Source organism: Grampus griseus (genome assembly GCF_964374135.1).
Source record: "Grampus griseus genome assembly, chromosome: 14".
Lineage (NCBI taxonomy): Eukaryota > Metazoa > Chordata > Mammalia > Artiodactyla > Delphinidae > Grampus > Grampus griseus.
In genome coordinates, this window is record NC_139008.1 from 67,413,219 (window position 1) to 67,435,050 (window position 21,832).

The 21,832-nt window shown below is 48.1% G+C and overlaps 1 protein-coding gene across 4 annotated transcripts in view; it reads right to left on the reverse strand.

The window, feature by feature from the left end:
• Nucleotides 1-7,130: 7,130 nt before the first annotated feature.
• TTI1 (TELO2 interacting protein 1) overlaps nt 7,131-21,832 on the reverse strand; it is a 44,040-nt gene continuing 29,338 nt past the window's right edge. For all 4 annotated transcript variants that reach the window (XM_082671142.1, XM_082671141.1, XM_082671144.1 and 1 more), the window contains 3 exons: nt 20,414-20,618; nt 20,037-20,124; nt 7,131-8,132 (listed from right to left, as the gene is read on the reverse strand). In XM_082671142.1, the coding sequence (XP_082527268.1) occupies nt 7,949-8,132; nt 20,037-20,124; nt 20,414-20,618 (477 nt within the window). In that variant the 3' untranslated portion in view covers nt 7,131-7,948. The remainder of the gene's footprint in view (nt 8,133-20,036; nt 20,125-20,413; nt 20,619-21,832) is intronic.

Below are 21,832 nucleotides of genomic sequence, written 5' to 3' on the forward strand. Positions count from 1 at the left end.
GCACAGCAAAGGAGAGGGAGCCCAGATGATGTTACACTCCTATCACCAGAATGTGAGTTTACTATAGAATTATAGACTCACAAACGTCTTATATTTTAATAATAACATTTTTGTGAGTGAATAAGTTACACATATATATGATTTAAAAATGTGAAGAGTAAAGGGAATTCCCTGGTGGTCCAGTGGTTGGGACTCAGTGCTTTCACTGCTGAGGGCCCGGGTTTGATCCCTGGTTGGGGAGCTAAGATCCCACAAGCCATGTGGCATGGCCAAAAAAAAGTGAAGAGTATAAAGGGTACAGTGTGAAAAGACTTCTCATCACTAATCCTGCTACCCTTCCTAGAGGCTGCCACTTGAGTGTTCTTTAAGAAAATTCCACACATAAAGTACCCCTGTCCCTCATAAATAGTGTAAGTGTTCTGCTTGCCTTCTTCTTTAATAATATATCTTGGAGATATACACAGAGAACCAGCTCTTTCTTTTTAAAGGCTACTTGGCACATTACACGTTAGTAAGACACTTATTTAGCCAAGACTCTCTGGATGGACTTCTAGGTTGTTTCCAAACTTTGATTAATGCAAACACTGCTTCGATGAACTCTTTGTCCCTCATCTTTGCACGTGGACAAGGAAATTCCTAAAAGCGGGACTGCCGAGTCAAAGAGTACGTGCATTTAAAATTCTGATAGCCATTGTTGGTTTATTCATTTTATTATATGGATGGACCATAGTTCATTTAACCGGTCCATCCCTCCCTCCCCAACCCATACTCCTGCTTTCTTTTTAATTCCATATTTACTTTTAGGAAATAGTTAACATTTCATGACTTTTGATGTACCATTTGTTCAGTATTGTTCACTAGAATTTCTCTTTTGGAGGGGAGCAAGAGGGTGTTTCAGTCTCTTCTGGATGGATGTTTAAGTCCTATGATTAGGTCACTTCCTATCTTTTGCTTCCAGTCTCTTGAGATGTTCATGTAAAGCATTAGGCATAATGCCTGATACATACTGGGCATTTAGTATTTGTGAGTTTCTATAAATCAGGAACAACCTCGCAGTGACTTGCCTGTGCATGTACTCCTTTGTGCACGTGTGAGTATTAAATTCTTAGAGGCAGAATTGCTGGTCAAAAGGTGTGGACATTTAAATTTAGGAGATATGGCCAAACTGACCTCCAGGGAGCTTGTACCAACTTACATACCCGTTTCCCCCAATACTTGCCAACACTTTATTATCCAATCACAGTTTAGGAGATGGTGCAATTTTGGAGACCAACAGTTTTAAATCCTAGCAGACAGGGAAACTGAGACCTGGGGAGGAGGAGGGACTGCCCAAGGTCACCTGTGAACTGTGGCACAGTTAGATTCCCATTTCTGGCCTCTCCGTCCTCTTCTAGGGGCTGGAGCAGTGCCCAGGGTGGAATGTGTGAGAGCACCAGGTGGGGTCCATGAGGTAAGAAAGGATGTGAAAATGGGGTGGAGGGGAGGTGGGGTGCACCAAGGTCTGGGTCCACTGCACACCTCTGCCTTGGGGAATGTAACATGTTTTATTTCTTGTTATTTTATTATTATTATTTTTTGGCTGTGCCGTGAGGCATGCGGGATCTTAGTTCCCTGACCCCGGATCGAACCCGTGCCCCCTGCGGTGGAAGCGTGGAATCTTAACCACTGGACCGCCAGGGAAGTCCCATGTTTTATTTCTTGAAGAAACTTCTGACTCTTCTCCGTTACTTCTCCTTATCTCCACCCCCACCCTACCCCCCAGCATCTTTTCCCTTGGAAACAGCTTCAGAGATTCTGAAAGGAGTTTTCCTTACTTCAGAGCCTGCCTGTGTGGGAGGAAGCTGAGGACGTGAGGGTACTGACTGAGAGAGCAGGTTGAGACCCAGGAGCCGTTGTGCGAAAAGAATGGAAAATTATATAAGGAGGGAAAACGGAAGGGGGTGATGGAGGCAGCCATTCATCAGTGCTTTTTAACCCTTTCCTGCTGCAAAAGCGGGCAGCCCCAGATGCTGGGAGATGGCTGCAGTGAGAGACGTTTTCATAAATGGCTTGTGCCTGAGGCTTTGAAGGGTGGTGGGCACCACTCCCTCCTAGCCCTTAGCAGGCGGGTTTTGTACTCTGGGTAGAAGTGTCAGAAAAGGTAGAACAGCTCCTAATCTAGGAGGTGATTCCTCTGGGAAATCAGGCTGCTTTTCAAGTGTAATTTGAAAAGTCGCTGCCTCCAAACTTCATTGGGGGTGGGGGAGGCAGGGGGGCATAGGGAAGAATGTCGTTTATAAAGCAATCAGTGCTTCGACAGAGGCAGCCATCACTCAGAATTATTTTCTGAAATTTGGCCTCTCTTCCTTACTCTGGAGGAAAGGCAACATGGGCACTTTGCTTCCAGTCAAGCCCGACACAGAGGCTGGGGTAAGTCACACAAAGGGAGAGGAACCCTGCCCTGTTCATCAGAGCTGGAGCTGCGGAAAATCATTTCTGGGCTTCTCAACTCTTCCGAATGAGCTGGAGGAAGCCTCATCAGAGGTTCCATTCATCTCACTTCTTACTTTTAAACTTTAAAGCACATACTTATGTGCCTCAAGTTGCCCATGAACTATGGCGTGTCAAACAGTTTGGGGTTGATGGAAGAGGTACATTTTCTCATCCTGGGACTTTCAGAAACACAATTTCATCACCAGGCTCTCTCCCTTCCAATTTCTCCTGTACGTTGCCACGAGATGCATATTCTGCAAACGCTTTCAGTGCATTACTCACCCGTTCAAGAACCGTCCAAGATCTCCCCTCTTGATCTCTTAAGTCTGGGAACCCCAGGTTGACAGTCAAGGCCCTTCGTACATGTGGCCTCAGTGACCACAACCTTCTCACACCCACCATCCCTAGACCACCAAGCCACCCTTGTCACTCGCCACAAATATGGGGTGGTGAATGCCTGTCATTTTGGCCCCTCTGCACCCTGCAACACTTCTCCTGGTAACCGAATGCAGGGCTTCCTTTTGGGGGAAAGCACCGCACCCCAGTTCCCTCTCCATATGGTTTGGGTGAGCTGACCTGACACCTGCCTCCAGGCCTGCTCATGAGAATGTAGATCTGGGCTTGGCAAACTAAGGTCCCAGAGCCAAAAAAAAAAAAAAAAAAAAGGCCCCCAGCCTCTTTTTTTTTTTTTTTCTTTTGCGGTACGCGGGCCTCTCACTGTTGTGGCCTCTCCCGTTGCGGAGCACAGGCTCCGGACGCACGGGCTCAGCGACCATGGCTCACGGGCCCAGCCGCTCCGAGGCATGTGGGATCTTCCTGGACCGGGGCACGAACCCGTGTCCCCTGCATCAGCAGGCAGACTCTCAACCACTGCGCCACCAGGGAAGCCCTCCCCAGCCTCTTTTGAAAGACTCCTGAGCTAATAATTTTTACATCTGTAAAAGATTGTAAAAAGAAAAAATCAAAGAAGATGCCATAGAGAACCTATGCCCACAAAACCTAAAATATTTGCCATCTGGCCCTTTACAGAGAAAGTTTGCTGACACCTGCTTGAATGCACAATGCTTGGTTTGGTTTGGGGCGGGGCGACGGAGGGGCTGAGCTCAGGAGAGCAAGTCCCAGGACTTGAGCTGGAGCTCAAGTCAGAGGGACGTGCACACTCTCCTAACTTTGTTCAGCAGAAAGAACATAAGTCTGGAACTACTGGTGGCCATCTTTGACACTTTACAGAAAGAGACTGCTGGAGAAGGAAGGCAACACTGGGGGAAGCAGAATCAAAAGACAGACTGGCTGTGGGACCTGGAGCCAGCTGGGCTGGCTGGTCGTGCGAGCCCAGACATTTCTTTCAACTCAAGCCAGTTTGAGTTGGGTCTCCTGTCAGCTGCAAGGGAAGGAGTTATGATGAGTACAGATACTGGCAGGTATGGCCGATGCATTTGGGCATGTTATTACCTTGTCTGGAATGCCCTTTATCCTCTCTGCCTGCCAAAGAGTCTGCTTGTCTTGCCAGGATCTTTTTTTATTATTTTTTTTAGCTTATTTATTTAATTTTATTTTTGGCTGCGCTGAGTCTTCATTGCTGCGCGCAGGCTTTTCTCTGGTTGCAGTGAGCGCGGGCTACTCTCGTTGCCGTGCACGGGCTTCTCATTGAGGTGGGTTCTCTTGTTGCGGAGCACAGACTCTAGGCGTGCGGGTTCCAGTAGTTGTGGCATGTGCGCTCAGTAGTTGTGGCTCACAGGTTCTAGAGCACAGGCTCAGTAGCTGTGGCACATGGGCTTAGTTGCTCCAGGGCATGTGGGATCTTCCCGGACCAGGGCTCAAACCCGTGTCCCCTGCATTGGCAGGCGGATTCTTAACCACTGCGCCACCAGGGAAGCCCTCTTACCAGAATTTTGTCCACGCCCCAGCCCCCCACCCCCGCTGTGGTCCTCTGTAGTTCCTGGGTAGCTCGTTCTGAGACATAACCATCTATTTCCTCAGCTATAATTGTCTTGGAAGAGTCGGTATTGCATCCCTAACAAAGCCACGAGCAATGGGGTGGGGATAGGGGGAAGGAAAGCATGTTGTCGAGCCCTGGGCACTAGCTAAACACCATAAACACTACAGCACTTATTCCCCCTGAAGCAGCCGTCAAAAGAGGGGGAGGCAGCAGCTCCATTTTAGAGATGGGAAAATGAAGTGAAGTGACTCACCGAGGTCACGCAGTTACTAAGAGGCAGAGTCAGAAATCAACCCCAGCTCTGACGAACTCTACATCCATGTTCTCTCCACAGTATGGTGCCCCCTGAGGGCCACATCCAGCTCTTCTCGGGATCCCTTGGATCCAGCTCTACACCTCCCTGAATCCTCCAGGAGCCTCTGCAGATCAGACCTCAAACATCTCAACCTGAAATGCAAAGCCTTTCAGTATCTGCCGATTAATCCCTTCCCCACCCATCTCCAGCCACACTGATACTCAGAGTACTCAGGGTGCACCCGGAATGAGAGGAGAAACCCTCACTGCACCAGCAAGTTTTAACAGGGGAAACGATCACTTTGCAAAGCCTTCGTTAACAAAGACTAGATTGAGTCAGCTGGACAGCTTCAAAATTAAAGTTGCCTGAATATAATAATAACCGGAGAGGCACTCTAATTAGTTTTTGTTTTTTGTTTTTTAATCAAGTGCAACAATCTGCCTGCAGTAATCTGAGAGCGACTCGGGATGTCTTAACTCTTTGAGGAAGAGGTGGGTTTTTGGAACATCATGGCAAGTCCTCCCACGCAGATGATCTCCTGGAGGGCTTCCCCAGAGCGAGAGTTTTGTTACAGCACAGGGTGGGTGTGCATGTCCCCCCCCGCCCCCCCCCCCCTTTCTCAGCACACCATCACGGCCTGCCACACCTAGGGACCTGGGGAAGGAAGGCAGGCTGCTTTAATCTCCCTGGGAGCTAGGTCATGCTCGACAAGTCACGCCACCTCTCTGACCTGTTTTTTCATTTGTCAGGACCTAGAGATTGAATTAGTCTATCACTTTGTGTCCCCAGTGGAATTAGGAACAATGCTCTGTGAATCCTTCTACAATCCCCTCAATTAGAGGGCATTTCTCAAAGGAAATCATCCCAGAATTTTAAAACTGTAAGAGAGTTAAGTGGTTCTCTCTCAGGACTTCTTAACTTGGGAGTTCCTCTGGGGTCTGAGGTGAAGTCTCTGAAATTGTACCCAGAATTTTGGGAGGTCAGCTAAGCAGACCCAGCGGGAGGTGGAGATGGTGCGTGACTGTAGGCTTGGAGGATGCAGCGCCCTCCTGGGAGTGGCAGGGGAGGAGGAATGTTTCAGGGGACTGGATCCTCAGATCTCATCTGATTCCTGGAAGAGCGCAGAATCCTCAAAGCTTAAGAACTCTCTCTGTGGCCCATTCCCTCCACTTTACAGGTGGGAGAACTGAAGGCCAAAGGTGGGTGGTGATGACTCACTGACAGAGCCAGACCAGAAGCCAGCTGGACATCTCCTTGCCCTTGCAGGGAAGGTCCTAAAAGGAAAGGAGTGGGGCCTCTCTGGAACTGGCTGGGGACCCTTGCTCCAATAAGTCCCCATGCCAACCATCTTGTTTTGTTTTGCTTTTTTAGAGCTTGGGGATTATCTATGTCACTGGAGGAATTATGTGCATAGTGCCTCACCATGCATCTGGGGAGGAAGCATTCATCATTCTCGAATGTGCATCTTTCAGCATGGGTGAGTGAGTGTGTGCATGTGGCTGAGTACCTGAATTTACATAATCTGTGGGTTTTAAATCTCCCAGCTAGAAAAATCAAGTGTTTATCCTGCCTTTTCTATACAAACTCCCTCAAGGTTACCACGTGGTTGATGAAGGGACCAAGGCTCTAGCTACAAGCAAGCCGGCATGGCGGGGCTGGAACAGCGCTGCTCTGTAATCCCTAATGAACGAGAGGGTCCAGGTGAGGCTCACCAATGGCTGCCAACTTCACAAGAAGAGATCAGACATCATGTACCTCCTGATGGAAGTAAATAATACCACCCATGGCGGAGTGCAGCCAAAAAGCAAAAACAAAAAACCCAAACCCGATCAAGCCTCTTGTTCTGCTTCCTCATTTACAGGAAACACAGGTGACAGGAGCAGCCCGTGAAATGACCCCCCACGGGGATGCAATCAGTAAAGCCAGACTGTGGGAAATGCTGCAGAATAAATGACCTTGTTTCCTCAACAAAAAACTTCCCAGGAAAAGAAAAGAGAGGTGGAGGGAGAATCTATAAATTAAAAGAGATTTATTAAGGGACATACCGATAATGGCAATGTACACACCTTATTTGCATCCTGATTCAAACACACAGGACCGTTGTTAAATGTTTTAGGTGTGATAATGCTATGCTGGCTGTACATTTGTTTAAAAAAAAAGAAGTCTGGATATGACATCTGGAGTTTGCTTAAAAATAATCCAGGGGCCAGGTGTGGTGTGGAGGTAACTGGGAAGGTGCAGGATGAAGCAGGGCTGGCCACGTGCTGGTGATTGGGTGCAGCTGGGTTATGGGTACATGGGGCTTCAGAGTACCGTTATCCCTGATGGAAAGTTAAAAAATACTTAAAAGGTATCCAGAAAAACTGGCATGACTATTTGCCTTTGGAGAGGGAAACTAGATGTCTGGGGAATGAGGATGGGGAGACTGAGTTTTCATTATTTTGTACTGCTTGGCTTTTATACCATGACTTTGTATTATCCATTCATGAACATAAACTCAGTTTTTTTCTTTTTTTTTTTTTTTTGGCCTTCCCTTGCGGCATGCGGCATCTTAGTTCCCTGACCGGGGATCAGACCCAGGCTCTCAGCAGTGACAGCGCACAGTCTTAACCACTGGACCACCAGGGAATTCCCCATAAACTCATTTTTAAAAAATCACCCAATTTAAATAACAAACTTCAAAGTGAGTTCTTGATCGTACTTTTCATCCAAGAAGTGCCTTTATTTCATTTTCTTCCAAAGAACAGGTTAGGTTCTTATCTCCTTCCTTGAAGAGGGGGAGGTGTGTGAGTCCATGTTGCAGGCCGGTGATCTCAAAACTCTCCAATGTGTGATACTTCCACGTGGTCCTCAGGCGGCCGAGGTCATACATGATGGGTAGTACAGGCCTCCGCCCCATGTATCCTCAAGCTCTTGGGTGTGGGTGGGTGCGTGGGGCGGCTTGAGCAGCTAGGGCCGCAGAGATGGTAAGCTAAGGAGTTAAGCCCTTAGAGCTGCCAGACAATGTCATTTGAAAATACCAGGTATGAAAGAGAAGTAACAGTCAGCTGCTTTCCTTCAATCCAATTTCTAAGCAGTGTGATCGATCAATTTATAAATCGATTGGCTGTCTAATCCACCTTGGCAGTCTTCTCTGAGGCCGACGCCACCGCCCTCGGCCAGGGTGGGGTGGGCCCCACATCCTCGTCAAGCTCCGCTGGGGACCTCCTCGGGCGCCTGCCTGACTCGGGGGCGGGGCGGGGTCACTGCAGCTCCTGGAGCAGGCGGAGAACGTTGGCTGTGTACGGGTTCTGCTGCCCAGTGGCCCCCCGTAGCTGCACCGGGTGCAGGCTGGGGTGGGGAGGTGTGAACTCCTGTGGGCAGTAAAGCTCGTTCAGGAGGAGCCAGGTGGAGTCGGGGTCTGCCTTCATCAGGTGGAGGAAAAGGCTGTGGAGAGGTGGAGAGGGGAGTGAGGGCACGAGGGAGGGCTGCTGGTCCTCCACCCCAGAGGCTGCTTAGCGGGCTCTTGGAGAAAACAATGATAATCGCATCACTCTGCACAGCAGAACAAAGCCCACTTTCGTGCCTAATACAGGGCCATTAGGACGGTCCCAAAGCCTAACAGAAAGGGAGGTAAAGAGCTTCATATCCGTTGGCATAGAGAAAAGGAAAGTAGTTAGTCTGAGCAGAACAATATTGACATCAAACAAGCTCTTGGCAAAGAAACCGGTTAAATGCTGGGCTATAAAACAGTTCTCAGAAGGAATAAAATGGATAGGGCCCACCCCTTATTACAGAGTCCACTTCGCTCACAGGACCAGCCCCAGTGTAGGGACTCCCTCTCCTGCTTGGGGAGCCTGGGCAAACCCTCAACTCCTGAGTCTCAGGTCCTTATCTCTGACCCTCCAGCATGCTGCTGAGCTCAGTAGTTGGCCCATTTCTGGCCCCTGAGAGCCATGGATTCTCGGTGGTCTGGATCCCATAGAGGGATCAGATGCAGTTATTCTCCCATGGCAGGATCGGCTGAGCCTGGCTCTGGGACCTTTAGCAGAGGCAGAGCACTGGTGCCCTATACACGACATGAACACAGCTGAAGGGCCGGGGCCACGCAGCACCAGACACCCACCACGGGTGAGGTTCTTTATCTTGGTCTGAACCGTGGGGTCACAACCCTTTGCCTCGTATCTGCTCACATCCCATTTCTGAACGATGCCCAGGCCACTGTGCCGGGTAATCCAAGTGTAGACTTCCTATGCCTGGCTGACTCAGCGATTCGGAGTCTGGCTTTTCAATCTCGGGAAGGATGAGGCCCCCCCCTAGCTGGGCGGCTCTCTCTCAGCCACCCTGCCCATCTCAGCTCACGTATCACCCGTGCAGAGAGGGTGGCCTTCCTGACCATGTCACCTAGGTGGTTGCCCCTTATTTCTCTCTCTCAGGACACCCTCCCCAGCATTTATCAATTGCCTGTTTATTGACCATCTCCCATCTCCCTTCCTCACAGCACAAGCCCCTGAGGGCAGGGACCATGTCTGTTTGGTTCACTGCTGTATCTCAGGCACTTAGCACGGCACATGGTTAGCATTCAACCAATACTTGATCGAACAGGTTTCATGTTTAATAAGGGACTTATTATGCTGCACACTAATGATTTCAGATGGCATCCCTCTTTGAAGTAAGTTATATTCTGTAAAATGATCTAAAGGAGAGGTCAACTGCTCACTACCAAGGAAGAACCAAGGATGTTACTAACAGGAGTCACGTTACCGCAGATGTCACTAGCTGTATGGCTTGCCTCCGTCTCAGTTTCCTCATTTCTAAAACTGGGGATGTACTTCACCCAGGGTTCTGCTGGGGTTTAAACGAGAAAACACAGATCCAGCCCTACACAGGGCCTCCCACATGCGATCCCTGTCTACCAACTAACAGCGGATAGAATCTATTTGATGGATCACATTTTATTTTTGATGACCATTCCTAGGAGCCTCTCCCGTACTGCTGGGCATCAGACAGGAATGTAAATGCCTGCTAAACAGAGCTATATTCTGTTTTTTAATTTCGTTAATCTAAAAAGCCTATGCCGTCAGGGGATTTGGGTTTTACTTCAGTGAAACCACTTTTTTTTTTTTTTTTTCCCCCGGTACGCGGGCCTCTCACTGTTGTGGCCTCTCCCGTTGTGGAGCACAGGCTCCGGACACGCAGGCTCAGCGGCCATGGCTCACGGGCCCAGCCGCTCCGCAGCATGTGGGATCTTCCCAGACCGGGACACAAACCTGTGTCCCCTGCATTGGCAGGCGGACTCTCAACCACTGCGCCACCAGGGAAGCCCCGGTGAAGCCACTTCTGCTTTCTTCCTTGGGTTTAACAGATATATGCTAAGGAGGCAAGGGAGACAGGTGGAGGGGGCACTTTGACACACTGTCTGGCCTGTTTTGTGCCCAAACAATTTAAGTTTTCTTTACTTAGGATAATCTTGAGTTTATAACCTCAGCGGTGGTTGCTGGAGAAGTGATTAGAATATTCTAATTCATCGTTTCCACTTCACCGCAGAAAGGAGATGGGGCCTGCGTGGGAGACAATTTTTGTTTAAAAACAAAAATATCTTGATAATTAGAGTGGCAAGGGAAATTATGAAAAAAATGCACCAAAAATGGGAAGCAGATTTCTATTTACACGTGACACAGTTGACAGTTTTCCCTGGTGCCAAAGACTGTTAGAATGCAAATGGTTTCATTTGATTTTTTTCTTTTTTTCCCCTTCAAGAACTGGAACAAGCTGCAGCATGGGCGCACCCTCAGCTTCAAGGAGTATTTTGATCTGGGCGACACCCGGCAAAGTGGTGCCGTGGCCCAGTTCAGTCACAGCTCTGCTCTGACTTACACGGCATGGAAACGTCGCAGTGTTCATTTTTGGTCTCCTTTTTAACTTACTAAATGCGGGTGTTGTACTCGTTGGCAGGAAAGGAAAAGGCAGGAAGCCACTCTCTTTGCCCTTCGAGATCCCTAAATAAAATGCCAACAGGGAGGCAAAGGAAAAATCGTGTGCAACGTTCATCTTCTTTTGGTAAGCTAGAGCCATACTCTTGGAAGAATTATTTTGGGTCTCACTTCTGAGCTCTTAAAGAGGTAGAATCCCCAGAATGGCAGGTGGCAACGCAAGTTTCTTCTCCACCTCTGCGGCCGGGAGCAAATTATTTTGCCTTTGTGAACCTGTTTCCTCCTTCTCCAAAGGAAAATAATCACACCTACCCGATCCTCCTCACAGGTTTGTTCTGAGGCTCTAAGGAGATGAGGTGCAGGAAAACACTCTGAAGTGTATAATGAAAACACTGTTCCTTCCAGAGAGTGTGTGTGTGTCTAAGGAATAATTATCACTACCAACCCTGGCAGCACTGCCATACCATGGAAAATTCTCAGATGCTCTGTAAAGGGCAGAACATTTGTCTTTTGTTTCAGTCATAATTTCCTTCATACTGACTTGATAGGGGTCCCAATTCTCAGCCACTGGGGTTGTAATTTTGTCCATTACTTTCAGGAAGAAACGAATGTAATATTCTTTGCCCTCTGCATGCCTGAGGTCGGGAGCAAATGCCGTGCCATGCAACCAGGTGGCTGGCAGGCATAGCTGTGCTCCTGCTTGGCAAAAGGCACGCAACCCGCTGAACTCTAAACACGGACAAATTCTGAACCTGGACCCCTGTTCACTTTGAGGCCCTGGGAGCTGAGCCTGAGACCCAGGAGGTCTTGTCTGAGTACTCAGCGGCCCAGTTTTTCCCCAAACTCCAGTATTGCTTTGTCCTGGGACCAGTTCCTGCCCTTTCTGAGCTGGCGAGAGGGGCTCCCAGACAATGAAGGGAAGAAGGCTGAAGACCTCGAAAGCATCCTTTTGCATAATCAAAAGACAAAAGACAAAGAGGAGACCTCTGCTTTGAAGTGATAGGAGTAACTGCCTGGAAAATGTTCCTAACACATCTTGAGACATGGCTGAGATGGCTGTTGAACATGCCAAGTGGCTGACTCCATCTTTTTTCAAACCCAAAGAGAAACACTTTAAAAAAATATATGTACACCATTTAACTCCTGAACAAAAATTTCTTTCTCTTTCCCCCAGGCCCGAATCAGTGGCTCCAGGGAGCCCAGTTATCAAGAGATTATCTGGTCCCCAGAGTTTCGGGAGGCACTCAGCTGTGCCTCCTGCCTCCGAGTGTCCTGAGGCGAGTGATTATCTCTCAATAACCTGTAGGGTCCTGTAGCTTAAATGATAACTTGACTTTAAAAAATTTAGAACTCGCTGTTAGGCAGTTTCTAAGCAACCTCTGTTTCCATGGCAAAGAAGCCTGGTGTTTATACTGATTTTTCACTTAAAATGCGGTTTTATTGAATTTCACTTCATGCAGGCAGCCATTTCCCTGCACTTCAGCCCTATCTACAATTGACGGGTATCAGTAAGTACCTAATAAACTCCAGACACCAAACCAATAGAAGGGACTCAGTCCTTTATGATCAATATCAGGTGCTCCGAGTGACAAAGCTGGGGGTGATGTCGCCTGGGGAGTTGGGAAATGTGCTGCTAGAATCTGGCTGGCCGGGTCTGGTTCCCTCTCTGCGTGGTTCACCAAATGTTTACTAGCACCTGGTCCAGCTCAGGCACTGCGTCAGGTGCGTGGGACACAAAGACGGATGGACAAAGGCTCTGGCCTCAGGGCTCCCTGTCTGGTGGGGAGGACAGACTGACCACAGAAGCCCATGATACAATGTGAAGAGGGCCAGGCTCAAGTCACAGGTGGGCCAGAGCCGGGGAAGGATTCCTGAGGTGGGGACATGGCAAGTCACTTCTCTGTACATCAATCAGATCAGTTCTAACCCCCTTCCAGCTCCAACACTCCCAGCAGTTCTCAAGCATAGGGGCTGGATCATGGCCCCTTTCACCCCAAATGCAGCAAAAGGACACCCCTCTGTTGAATATGCAAATATTACAGAGTACGTCCTCACCATCTTGGGTTAGACAACACCTGCTCAAGGGGAGCTCTAGAAAACCTCTAGCCAATCGAGGCCCAGCAAAGCTAAATAAACTTAACTGAAATTCAGAGCTCCCAGCTCTCCTGGGTGACAGGCTATTCTTTCTCTGTCAATTACTTGCTTGAGGGATCTGCTGCTCCTTGTCTCTTTCTGGGTTTATAAAATGCTCTCATGAGCTGTCTGCGTAAATGCCGGTGGTGAAGGACTTGCGGCTTTGTGATGTTTATTTATTTATTTCGGGGCATCTGAAGAAGTTATTCAGGGTGTCTCCTTAGGGACACGATACAGGCTATCTCTACGTGGGCACGACTAAACGCAATCGGAGGGTAAACTCACTTGTTGGAAAGCAGGCACACCTGCAAAGTTATTTTGGCTTCCCTGTTATTCCCCTTCTGGCAGAACAGCCTTCGCACTCTTTTCTTCTGTGGCCATCTCTTCTCCTGTGACTCCGTACATGATGATGCTACAAATGAGGTTGTGTGTTTCCTTTTAAATAAACGGATGCTCAGGGTGTCGACGTGTCCGAGCCAGCAAGCAATGGGGCAATGCTTCCATACTCAGTAATTTACTCTAATGGGTCTCGGTTCATCGGTTAACCAGTATTTCAAGCCTGTCCTTTCTTGCTATTCAATTTAGCTATCTTCCCCTGCACGCGGGTCGTTTTTTGTTTCTAAATGTTGGAAATGGAGGATTATGACTTGAAGCAACAATTTACTCTCCAAATAAATACTACCAATTACCTCTGCAGCTATACATACTCATTTGACTTAACTCTATTTACCTGTTCACAGTCATTCATCTATCGATCGCCAACCCACACACTCACACAGAGGCCGATATTAAAAATATTTAAATGCAACGGGGACAGGATTTAAAACCATAAACACCAGTGGAAGCTTACAATGATAATCGAGTCCCTAAAGTACCACAAGACAAAGTACCATAGATGCTGTGGAATGACTCCATTGCTTTGTGCATATTTAAAAAGATATGGCACTGAGAGGCCCAATCTGTTACTGACAATTCAAAAATAAGCCAGAACCAAGAAGGGTTTAAATCCCACTGGGGCAGAATCTAAAAGCAGCCCTTTCCATCTGGCCAGCTCTCCCCGCTCCAGGCCCCACCTTCGGCCTAGATCCCATGATGACAACGCTGCTGGGCGCAGATTTCAAAGTGGCCCCGGCCGTCTGCACTCTCAGGCCGCATGCAGCGTTTCCTGGTCCTCCCTGGAAGATTCACACCCTTGCAGATAAAGACATCTTCGTGGCAACCTACCTGTTTTGCGCCCCCCTGCCCACCACCCCCGAACTGTTTTCCTGTAACCCACGCTCTGGCACTAAGCCAGCAGCCTCCACTGATGGAGCCATCAGAAACAGCTCTAGGAAATGTACTTCTGTATTTACTGCAAGGACATTAGGAATAATCAGTCGTAGTGGTACCTAGCGTTCTTCTAACATGGCCCATGGGGAAATTTTCTCAGGGTTCAGCACCAAGGGAATTCCAGAGCTGTGCTTCCTTCTAAAAGCTTTCTTTTCTTATTTCAGTGATGACTGGAATTTGTGCAGCAGATGCGTTTCCCTCTTTGCCTTGTCTGTTAGGAGGCCCAGAACCACGCTGCAGGCTCATCTCTAGTGGAGGTGAAGAGTTCAAAGCCTGCATTTTATATATTAACCTCAACCCTGGCTTCACCTTGTTCTCCCTCTTATTATTTTTCCCTTAAAAAATGTCTTCACTTCTTATTTACCTTGCTGCATACACTTAAGTTTATAAGATGCTTTAGGTCTTTTTTGGAATGAGGAGGAAGTTTAAATACTGATAACAAGTATTATTGATTGACTTTTTAACTCTGGGCTGACATTTTGTGCTAAAGACTAATATACATGACTTTACTGAATCTTTGTGATAATTTTATTAGGTGGAAAAAATAGATATGCTTATTCTAGTCTTGTAGATGAGGAAATTGAGACTTCGAGAAGGAAATTAATTTGCCCAAGGGTATACCACTACTGAACAGCGATGTGAGGCCAACTCTACCTTGATCTTCAGCTTAGAACTCTCAACACAGTACGTGGCTAATAAGAGACTCTAAAGCATCTTTTAAATAAATACACATATAATAAGACAATTGAGGCCACGTCCTTGGCTACTTTACTTGGTGCTGAGATCATCAACATTCACTCCTGCCTCCCCTGCAAAGGGATGAAATGACCACCCTGTGGTCGGCCAAGGCTTCTGATATTTGAAATCTACTTTGTGCACGTGGTCCACCTACCAGGCTCGATCTCCCGCCAAGAGCATCGTGGTTCCTGACCCAGTATGGCATATACAAGTGCATGTACGCCCCACACTCGGCTTTCCAACTGGGTGGTGAAATGGATGACCCTGGCAGATTATCAATCACGTGACAACACCAAGGAAGCAGGGGAAGGGCTGGCTGCATTTGATTTTAGTAGCACAGAGGTCCCTGCCTTCAGATCTGAAACTCAGCAACCCACTTTGTCTGTAATCTGCATGGCAGATGTCTCTTATCTTTGACACCAGGAAATCATGCCTATATATGCACAGTGAACAGCTTCAGATCTGAGTGTATTTTTAGAACAATGAGCCTTGAAGAGAAAAGCAGCAATGCCTGTCAAAAGATGGATAATGGGAAAGCTAACTACTTGGGTCTGGATTTGTCAACTATTAATCGAATGTCAAAAGGGAAAACATTAGGAGTGCCCTCATTTCCATAGGAAACGGCTTTGCAGCCCAAGCTCAAACAAACTGCCCACACCATTTAAGGGGATGAGCTACTAATTTCAAGCTCAGCTGAACTACTGGATCACCTCTGTGGCTCCTGATCCATTCAAATATAATAGGCCCACGTGTGAGAGGAGTTGGGGCTCTGACGGGGATGAAATGAAAGAGCTCTGCCAGTCTGACTTCCTCCAGGGTTTGAAGGCAGCGGCTGCATTTTTGATGGGCTGGGATCCTACTGCTAGAAAGAAAGCGGGGAAGTCAGTCAGTAAATGAACCTTCAAACTCTTGGTCCTAGCTTCTCATGCAAAAGGCGGTAGGGGGAGGTAGAACAATTAACATGAAAGAGATCCTTCTGAGATGAAAACCCCAGTTTAGATTTCAGTCAAGATGAAGCAGGCTTCCAACAAGAAATTCCATGCCCAAGTGTATATGTGTACATGTAACATATACACAACGCATTATATATTTGGCAAATTTATATATCTCCCATAAGGGTGTGTACACACGCATAAATAAAACTCCAGAACGTAAGCACCACGAGGGCAGAGGCCTCCTCTCTCCTGCTCCCTTCTATTTTCAGTGCCTACAACAGTGCCGGGCACACAGCAGCTCCTCAGCCAATCAGCAGAATGAATGAACGCCGAGCGTACTCTCTTACATATTAATGCTATTCATCCGCATGATGGTTCTGGAGGAAGGTGTTATCACCAAACCCAGTTTACAGAGGAAGGAAATGAGGTGCAAGGAAATGAAGTCATTTGCTCAAGGTCACAGAGCCAGTAAGATGTGAACCTAGGTTTGTCCACCTCCAAGGCTGGTGCCCTTTGCCCGTACATACAATGGCTAAGCGAGGAAGATGGGAGGGCCCTCTCCCTTCGCCACCACACACATCAGGAACCACAGCACCCAGCACCTGTACAACCAGGAGGTGCAACAGGCTGGTCACTACTTGCTGACACCCTGCGTCCCCACCTGGGTTCTGGGGTTGACAGGTGGAGGTAGGACTAGGGGGTGGAAACCACGTGGCCTAAGAGCATTGTTGGGCATGGACTTCAACTTTTAAAAAATAGATATTTCCTAGTTTTGTTCCGTTTAGCCCCAGGGTGGAAGACTGACTGATTTATGCACAAGAAAGGGAGCCTCAGAGGCTGCTCAGAGAGAGGCCTAAGGAGTGTGGTTTTAATGGAGTTGAGTTGAACCAGGCTGAGAGCATGTACTGGTTGGAAGGAAAAAAACAGAAATTTGGGGAATGTGCTCTCATCTCAAATTCCTTTCATATGCAGGAAGGAAGAGCTCCGTGGCCAGGAAGGCACAGAACTGTGGAGGCCCACTGCATGCTGGGAGGTATCTCAGAGGCTTCTAGGGCCACTGGAGAATTTTTATCAGTTAAGTCTGCCAAGGTTGAGATGTGGGCGTGGCTGATATAACCTGTTATTTTGTAATCCAGTGCTTATTCTCAGGGACTCGGCCTTAATTACAACTCATGATATGCTGACCCCTCTTCCCATACCCCAAATATGGTTTTCTCATTTGTTATCCACTGAAGTCATTTAAACTAGGTGGACTCTGGGCGAGTCGGTATTTTTTCTTGCATGGCCAGTTCACAGTGACACCTGGTGGTAACAAATGGCAAGGTTACACCCTGCTCTTACCCCCGCCCCCCAACCGCCCCCCACCCAACCAAGTTGCAAGATTTATGTCCCTCCTTACAAGGCACATTTGCTAGATAAAAGCATTAAACTGGAATGGCTTCTCCGTTCTTAGCATTTACAGCCTTGGTTGTATCAACCACCCCCTGATCAATTTCCATTTCTAGAGTTTACAGCCTGGATGTAAAAGCCTGCCACAAAGGCTCTATTTAATACGACAAATTAAAAAGGCAAACACAGGCTTGGTCATTCTTTGGAGCCAGGAGAAGCAAACAGGAGGAAGGAAAAATCCAACTGTAATGCACACAAAGAGGAACTTTCACGGAGCTGCCGAGTTCGCCTCCATTCCAACGTGAGGGAGGCTGCTCTGCAGAGGTCCCCACCGCCACCTGCCAGACCTACAGACACAGCTGCTCATCCACCTCTCTGAGAATGCAGGAGGCCTCAGAGCAGCCACCTGCCCTCACAGGTTTCCTCACCAGCCCCGCCTGATCCAAAGCCAGCCGGTCAGCTGCCCAGTGTCGGAAAGTCACTACTTCTGAGGGAGCTGGGGCGTCTCTGGGTGGCTCTGGCTTTCACTAGTTCTTTTGAATACGGAGCTGAAGCTTGAGTTTTTGTAACCCTCTGGCTACAGATCTCCCCCTTGGGCCCTGGCAAAGAACACACAGCCTTCTCTTCTCCCCTGAGTGGGTGGAGGTGTCACTGACAGCTGTGTGGGGAACACTGAAGGGCATGTGTGGAAGCGGGGGGCTGGGGTGGAGGCTCCTGCAGGGGATCAGGTAAGAGATGAGGGTGACCTGGCCTGCCCTGGCAGCTTGGAGGTGAAGAGAAGCAGTTTGAAGAGAGATTTTGCAAGTTAGGTAGACAGGCTTCACTTCTGGAATGGATGTGGGGTGTGATGGAAAGAGAAGAATTCAGGACAAACAACCGGATGGATGTGCGGCCACCTGCTGAGCTGGGAACTCTGTCTCACTCAGGGACCTCATTAGTTCCCGGAGGTCTGACTGTTTTCATACTAATTGGCCCACCCATCTCCCTCTCTTCGCTCTGTAATGAGACTCACAAAGAGACCAGATTTCCTATTGTCCCAGACGGCTTCTCCCATTTAGAGAGCTTATTAATTTCTGAATCAAGATGCCAAGTCAGCTCCTGATCAAGGACAACACAGATATTTTTTTCCCTGACTTCAAAATAAGCTTGCAGATGATATGTACGTAAAGCAGTCAACTTTGCACTTCCTCCCTGCCCCGCCCGTCAGAGGGAGGTCATCTGACTCAACCTCAAGTGGAACAAAGAGGTGCTGCAGTCAGGCCTCTGGCTGCAATCTCCTCCCCGCAAGGCACCTGGAATTCCAACTCAAGAGTCAGTAAGGTCCAATTCGGGTTTAACTGCTTTCAGTAGCAAATAAGGAAAATTAGAAATGAAAAGATAATGAATTGTGAATATAAGCTTGTTTGATGGGTCTAAACTTGAAGGATGGGTATGGGGCGGGTGTAGGAAGAGTAGAATGGGACAGGGAATGAGAAAACCAGATCTTTGGGACACTTGGCTGTAACAGGCACCCAGAAGAATTTGCTTCAAGATGGATTCATCATGTTTGTGAGTTGTACTTTAAGTCATAGCACAATTAGCTTCAGGAACACTGCCCGGAGGGGGACTATTTTCATCCTAAGTTGGTTCTTTAAGGAATAAGAATGTCCGGGGACAAGAAGCTCTTTGGGATGCACCCCTGTGCTTGAGAAACCATGATGGATTCTGGGCCTAGGGGATGTGACAGGAAAGGGACAGAAAGAAAAAACGGAACTGGGGAAATCAAGAGCAGAAAACTGCAAAGGATAATAAGTCAATTCAAAGAGATATTTCCATCGCTCCAAGAGAGTGCAAGGCTTATAAGGGAGCAAGTTGGCTTTCCTCATTTCACAGTCAGAGCAGCCTTTCAGCCCTTCAGGGAGTAAGATGACGCCTACCCCACCAAGGAAGATCAGGGACACATTTCCAGAAGCTGATGAAGTGGGAAGAACTGTTTCTTTGCCCGGGGAGGTGGAGCTGCAGTGCCCAGAGCGGCAGGCAGTGCCAGGCCAGACAGGCCGGCTTTCACCCCAGCTGTAGATGTCCAGGGCTGGCAGTTCCAGGGCACAGGCTGATCCTGGCTAGAAGGAGAGCTGGGGAAAGGGGGTCAGGGTACATTTTGGGTCTCAAGTCTGGGGAATGCTCCTGTGCTCAGAGTTTTAGCTTTTGATAAATAGCCTTTAGGACTCTAGGAACCAGACATAGCTTCTCCTGTTAGAGGTGGTACAGCTACTCTCTAATAAGCAAAACTCTTAGAAATTAGAATCACATAATTTCAGAGTTGAAAAGGCCCTTTAAATCATTAGTCCAGTGGTTTTGAACGTTTCTTGGTTCACAGACTCCTATTATAATCGGATGAATGATGTGGAATCTGTCTAGAAACAGATACGTACATGTCTGCTTGCACACACACAATTCTGCATACAATTTGTGAGGGTTCACGGCACCTGACACCCATTAAGATGCTCTGTGGAGCCAAGGTTTGCTAGATCAATAACCCAATGCTTTCACCTTGTGGATGAGGAAGCTGAGAGAGAGGTGCCAGGGTCACCTGGTCACCAGAAGAGTAGGGCCTAGAAGCCGATCACCCTCTGACCAGGAGAGTGCTTTGTCCCCTACAAGACACCACCTTTCTGCTTTTTGCCCCTTTGGAATTGTTGCTGATGCTGCAGCAGCTGAAAAGGTTACTTTCAAAGAGAAATGTGTCTAGTAAAAATACCATCTCTAGATGTTGGCACAGTTAAAGAAATCATCTTAACCTGGCAAGAAGAGAGAGAAGAGAAAAGAACAGAGATGCCTCAACTCTGCTCCCCATTAGCAAATCATCTATAATTTAGGACAAACGTAAAGAGATGCGGGTGATCAAGCAGACGTACCTCCTAGCAGCCTCTTGTAATTTCACGGGCTGTTTGGCACTGAGGTAAATCAAGCAGGCATCAGCTACTTTATTCAGGTCACCCTCACCTGCAGAGAGGAAAAACAAAACAAGCGTTGGCCCTCAGGCTTCAGTGGGGATGAGCAGGCACCAACTGCTGTCTGATGAAACTGGAACAGCTAGGCAAGATGCTGTGGGCTCTGTACTCCATCCCAAGTCAAAAAACACAGCAAGGTAAATGGATAAATGAGGCCAAAGTGAGATGGAAGGATGTGCACAGGACAGGAGATGACAGGAGCATGGCTGAGTGAGGAGGGCAAGGATGGGGGTGAGACAGTGTACAGTGTGTGTGCCCAGGTGAGACTGGCTGGTACCTACCTAGGTCCAGTCTCTCACAGAGGGGGCCCAGGCCCTGCAAGACGGCCAGCTGCAACTTGAAGGCCAGCGTGTGGAAGTAAACTGGTCCAGCCCTGGCACTGATGGGAGCCTGGCTGACTAAAGAGCCAGCCAGCTTTGGCAGGACATCTTTGCAGAACCGGTTCCTTAGAAAATCGCCACACTTGCCTCCCAGGGTACGCAAAACCTGTGGAAAGAGACCCCAACCCAGTGACTGAACGTTGCCAAGGCAGCGAGAGCACTAAAAGAATGTTTGCTAATTCAATTTCATCTAGGTCTCTGCTTGAAAAAGAAAAATAGAATTATTGCTGTTAATTCCTTGCCCACGGTTTGTGATTCTGACAGTTATGAATTTGGAGGTCTCTGCTCCCGAGGCATGGCTGCTTCTATCCATAAATACAGATTACATGGAGAATAATTCAAAGGAATCTTGGGTTGGATGAATAGTATGGTTAATACCTGGATTTCCCTTCCTTTTTTGTTAAAAAAAAAAAGAGCTTAAAGCAGTTCACATAGATCATCTCTTGAATCTTCCTAACATCCCTTGAGGAAAGACTTGTGCTTTTAACTCTAGCTAGCTGAACAAACATAAACAGGCCCAGTAGCTGAGGTCCAGCTCAGCTGCTGCCACGTACAGGCATCGAAAAGGGCAGTGGCTGGCTGAGGTCCTTGGCTGGGTCAGGACAGGGTCCCCAGTGGGCCGAGCAGAGTCAGAGTTCCTTCTGTTCCATGGCACAATCTCTTATGTACATCACCCTCATTCCATCTTTCACGACAGGCAGTCTCTTTGCATGTCTTGTTTTAAACCTTCTCAAGCAGAACATATTGAAACGTTTTGCCCCACTGCACAAGACTGAGTATACAGGATAATAAGAATTTCTTTAAAAATTGGTAAGCAAGGGACTTCACTGGTGGCGTGGTGGTTAAGAATCCGCCTGCCAATGCAGGGGACACGGCTTCAATCCCTGGTCCGGGAAGATCCCACATGCCACGGAGTGACTAAGCCCGTGTGCCACAACTACCGAGCTGGCGCTCTAGAGCCTGTGAGCCACAACTACTGAGTCCGTGTGCTACAACTACTGAAGCCCACGTGCCTAGAGCCTGTACTGCTCAACAATAGAAGCCACCGCAGTGAGTAGCTCCTGCTCGCTGCAACTAGAGAAAGCCCGCACACAGCAATGAAGACCCAACACAGCCAAAAATAAATAAGTTAAATAAATAAATAAACCAAAAAAATTGGTAAGCAAGGCATATCCAGGACAGAGAACATTTACCGACTTTGTAGAGAACAAGGCACATATTTCAGGGCCCTCAGCAAGACTGCACAAGGCCTTACGGACCTCAAGGGTCACTAATGGGTCTGGGAGTGGAAAAGCAGCCTCAGTTACAGTGCACGTATCT